This window comes from Alligator sinensis, unplaced genomic scaffold (assembly GCF_000455745.1).
Source record: "Alligator sinensis unplaced genomic scaffold, ASM45574v1 scaffold4_1, whole genome shotgun sequence".
Lineage (NCBI taxonomy): Eukaryota > Metazoa > Chordata > Crocodylia > Alligatoridae > Alligator > Alligator sinensis.
Window position 1 is genome coordinate 3,100,860 of NW_005841887.1, and position 4,415 is coordinate 3,105,274.

Consider the following 4,415-nt stretch of genomic DNA (forward strand, 5'->3'; position numbering starts at 1 on the left):
GGCGATCGCGGTGCAGGTGAGCGGGGCTCCGCCGCCCCTGGCCGAGCAGCCTCGTGCCCGGGGTCCCGGCGCCCGCGGGAGCATCCCCGGGCTGCTGCTCGCCCCGTCGGGCCCCGGGCTGGTGGCGCAAGCCATGCTTTTGTAGGAGATATTTGCAAAAAAACCCCCACAAAACCTTCTTTATTGGCAAGCTGTCGGGCAGGCCGGGGGTAGGAGAAGGCAAAGGGGGGACGTGAGTCCGTGTTGGCAACTGAAGGGGTTTGTTTGGAAGAGGTCCTGGTGCGCTTGAGTGCAACCCGGCTCGGATCAAAGTTGGAGCAGTGTTGCCCTGCATGTGTCTGTTGTTCACTGGAGGTGTTGGCACTGCTGGGACCAGAGCTGGAGGCTCCTGGCTGGAGGGTCTTGCCCCTCCATGGGTGGATTTGGGGTCAGGAAGGGGTTGCACCCCTTGCTCAGATCGGTGTGGATTAGGGGGTTGCCTTCTTCTGTAGCCCTCTCTCCCTGATGCACATTGGCAGCGTTTCGTAGAAGCAGGACACTGGCTGCTGGGGTCCCTGCTTTGCCCGGGGCAGGTCGGGGTACTGCTTTGCCCGGGGCAGGTCGGGGTACTGTGTCAGGGTCCCGGTAGTCTCACGTCGAGTTTAAATTATGCATTGTGCAAGAGGGTTTGGATAGGGCTGATGCTGGCTCAGGACCTCTGGCGGGGTCCCTTCCAGGTCCACGTCTCTAGGACTTTGTGATTGTAAGTTGTGGCAGAGTGAGCTGGCAGACACCGGATCTAGTCCCTGGGGGAATCCTCTGTCAGGGGAAAGGATTTTAATCCTGCCCTTGTTTCAGGCACCTGAAACTAGTCTGGGCAGGTCCCAGCAGATGCAGTTGCTGGAGGGATCAAGCCTGCAGTGTTTACCACACTGATTAGTAATGGGTAAGGTGATGTTTTTGCAAGGGATGCCTCTGGCTGGGAACCGGAGCCAGTTGCTAGTTGTGGTTGTTGAGCTCTTGAGTCACCCGGCAGCAGTGTGCAGGGCAAGGGACCGCCTTGTTGGGTGTGCGGGGTGGCCGGGCCCTTTTCTTTGAGTGGGCATCAACATAGTGCTGAGAAACAGCTGCCCTACAGGTGTGCTGGGGCACGATTCCTGAAGTGGAAATGATGTGCTGTTTGACGCAACTTAATACCTGATGACTCTCTTTCTATGTAGGACAGTAGCTTGGAAAAAAAGTAGAGAGCTTCCTCATTAATAGATGTGCCACGAAACTACTAGCTGCAAATTTGGAAGTATCCAAAGGAATACCTCATTTTAGATATAAAAAACTATATCCTGAGCCCTGCTACCATTGTCCTGAACAGCAACGTTCGCTTCTAGGGCTCTTTACTATGTATATAGTAGGATCTGTTTAGCTAATCTTGAGAAAAGGATACTTGTGTGAATATATATCTATATAGATAGAACTATAGATAGTTATAGATAGTTCTATAGATGGAGAACTATAGCTATAGATAGTTCTATATAGATAGATATTAAAAGGATTCAGGGTTAAAAAAAAATACAACATTTTTGTTTTGGCTTAGTACTTTCTTTAAAACCCTCCTGGCAGGTCAAACATGCCATTTCTGTCTCTGTTGTTTCCAGCTGGTGAATGCATTTTCCCATTTTCCTTTTGGCGTAAAAGCCAAGCGCTGCTTTGTTTCATGAACTTCCTGTTTGTGTCCCGGAACCGTCCATAGCCCGAGCCCCTCTTGCTCTAATGTTTGCTACCGAGTTAGTGTCCCATTTTGCTGCCTAGTTATGGAGTAACAGAATGCAGAATTTAGGTGGGTATTAAAAGAAAAAAGAAAAGAAAGAAAATGGGTGTTTTAATGCTTGCAAATTTTTTTTTCTCTTTTAAAGAGAGAATCCCTGGGTCAGACTGTGCTCCCCTGCTCATGTTGAACACTACAACATTACACTAAGAGCGGTCATCGCAGCAGAATTACTTGTAGAGTACAACCCTGACCCCAGCACCATACAGCTGTCTGCCCTGGAGCAGAAGGGGATGATGCCATGTCACCCGGGTTGGGAATCGCTGCTCTCCGTTCTAAAGAAAGCCAGAGCATGACCCCAAATTATTTAGTAGTTGCACCTCTAATCTCTGCAGAAGTACATTTAAAACTTTCATAAAACAGGTGGCCTGACTCTTCTTGCCAACACTGTCTAGTAGGAGTAAATGTGTGTGTAAATGTGAAATGTGGCATGTACACCACACACCAACTGTAGATGCTTCCTCAGCCCAACAAAGGGTATTTAAACCCGAAAGCTTGCTAAGAAGAATTTTTCCAACGATTTGAGTTGGTCTAATAAAAGATGTCCCATTTACTCAAAGAACCTTATCTGCCTAGTAGGAGTAAAGTCAGTTCAATTGATGGAGTTATGCTGGAGGGAAAACTGGTGTGAGGTGGGACCTGGGCTCTGGGTGTCATGCAAGCATGGAGGTGTTAATGCACCTGATAAAGTGCTGAGTGCATCAGTGCGCCTGATTAATTCAATTTCCCCTGACGGCTCCTTTGAAAACTCCAGGTTAAATCTGGTGCATGCGGTGACGGGCATTATCTTTAATTGTTGTAGCTTCCTCTGCACCCTCCTGCTCTTCTGTAGCTGGTCAGTCATTTGGTTTGTACTCTTCCTTGGGTAGTCTCTCTCCCAAGGTGGTGGTTTTAATTGGAACAGATTATTGTCTGCATTTTTTTTAAATGATAAGGAAGCAAGGACTATGCATCCTCCAGTGCAAAATAGCTGTTGTTTGCATTATGGCTGCACAGTTGAAATCAAGGCTCTGTTGTGCTAGGCATAGTACAGCAGCAAGGTAAGATAGTTTCTGCCTAAAGTCTTACTCCCAGAGTCATGCGTTTGTACATGCAAATAGTTCCACCAAAGTTAGTGGGACCATTCGCACACAAGCCTAAGCACAGGCACAAGCAATCGCAGAGTTTGGCCTAAGGGGACAGACAGGACAACAGTCAGGAGAGAGGATGATTGCAACTGAGGAGCAGGGAAATCAGTGACTTGCACAAAGTCTGGCAGAGCTGGGAATTCAACCCAGACCTCCTGAGCCCTGCTACATTCCCCTCTAGTGCTGTTTACTGTGTATACAGTAGGATCTGTTGAGCTAATCTTGAGAAAAGGGCATTTGTGTGAATTCATCATATTGTTCTTAAAGGCCACTTGGGTCCCTTTGACTCCCATATGTTTTGAACAGCGACAAAGATGTCGGTTTTAATCGCCTCTTTTTTTTTTTCTTTTGTAAATCTCCCTTTAAGGCCCAGCGGCTGCTTGCGCACAGAAGACCCCAGAAATCATTCTTTGAGACATTCATCAGAAGCCTAATTATCTTGTGCGTTGCAATCGCCGTGGTCCTGTCCTCGATTTCAATCTGCGATGGCCATTGGCTCTTTGCCAAAGGCAAGCTGTTTGGACTGTGGCACTTCTGCACCATAGGCAACACCAGCGTGCTGACGTGTGTCACAGATCTCAGTCTGGCCAGCGTGGAAGGGATGAACATAGGAATGATTCTTGTAAGAAGCGTGGTCTCATTCGCTGTCGTCATTGCAATATTTGGGCTGGAACTTCTGATGGTCTCCCAGGTCTGTGAAGATGCTAATTCAAGACGGAAATGGTCCATGGGATCGGTCCTCATTCTTCTCTCATTTCTGCTGTCATCCACTGGAGTCCTGAGTTTCTTAATCCTCCTGAAAGATCATATTACCTTCCTGGGCTTCACGCTCACATATTGGTGCGAGTTCATTGCCGCCTTCCTCTTCTTCCTCAATGGGATCAGCGGACTTCACATTAACAGCATAACGTACCCCTGGAGCAGAGTCCGAAAAATGTAGAAACCGAGGGTGTATTCTGCTTTTCTGCGAGTCAGCCTTGCCAATTAGACTGGAAGATTCGGCGTCGAACCAAGTTTGGAAAGGACAGCAGGGTTTGTTCTTGTTGTTTTCTTTGTAAGTCAGGTGTAAAGAGAAAAAGCGAGTCAGTCTGAGAGTGTCAGGAGCTGGACCCAGCGTTCATTCGAAATGGCTGCGGGATATTGATGGTGGAAAAAAATCAGCATCTGCTGTAGCCTTAAATTGAATTTCTGCTGTCATGACAGATAAAACATTTTAAATGGAAAAAGAAACCCCAAGATTTACATGGCTGGAAATCCAGAAAATTGCCATCTATACATGCAAGTTGTTCTAAAGCAGCAGGGACTTTTAGGCTGTGGTTGTGGCGTGCTGGTGTTTTGCTGTTGCTTTTGCATCTCCTCCCCTACCCCATCCCCATCTCCCAGCCCCATCTCTGACCTCTCAGGAGTATGTGAAAAGTGTGTGAGAAGCATTGTATGCAGTGTGCCCACCCTTGCCAAGAGAGCGCCGCCTTAGTTTGTACAGATGT

The 4,415-nt window shown here is 47.9% G+C and overlaps 1 protein-coding gene across 1 annotated transcript; it reads left to right on the top strand.

Moving 5' to 3' along the window:
• Position 1: 1 nt before the first annotated feature.
• TMEM37 (transmembrane protein 37) lies at positions 2-4,185 on the top strand (the record flags this gene model as incomplete). The annotated part of the gene is made up of 2 exons (XM_006017921.1): positions 2-16; positions 3,296-4,185. Coding segments are annotated over 2 exons (588 nt in total), but the record flags the coding sequence as incomplete, so codon positions are not given.
• Positions 4,186-4,415: the final 230 nt, after the last annotated feature.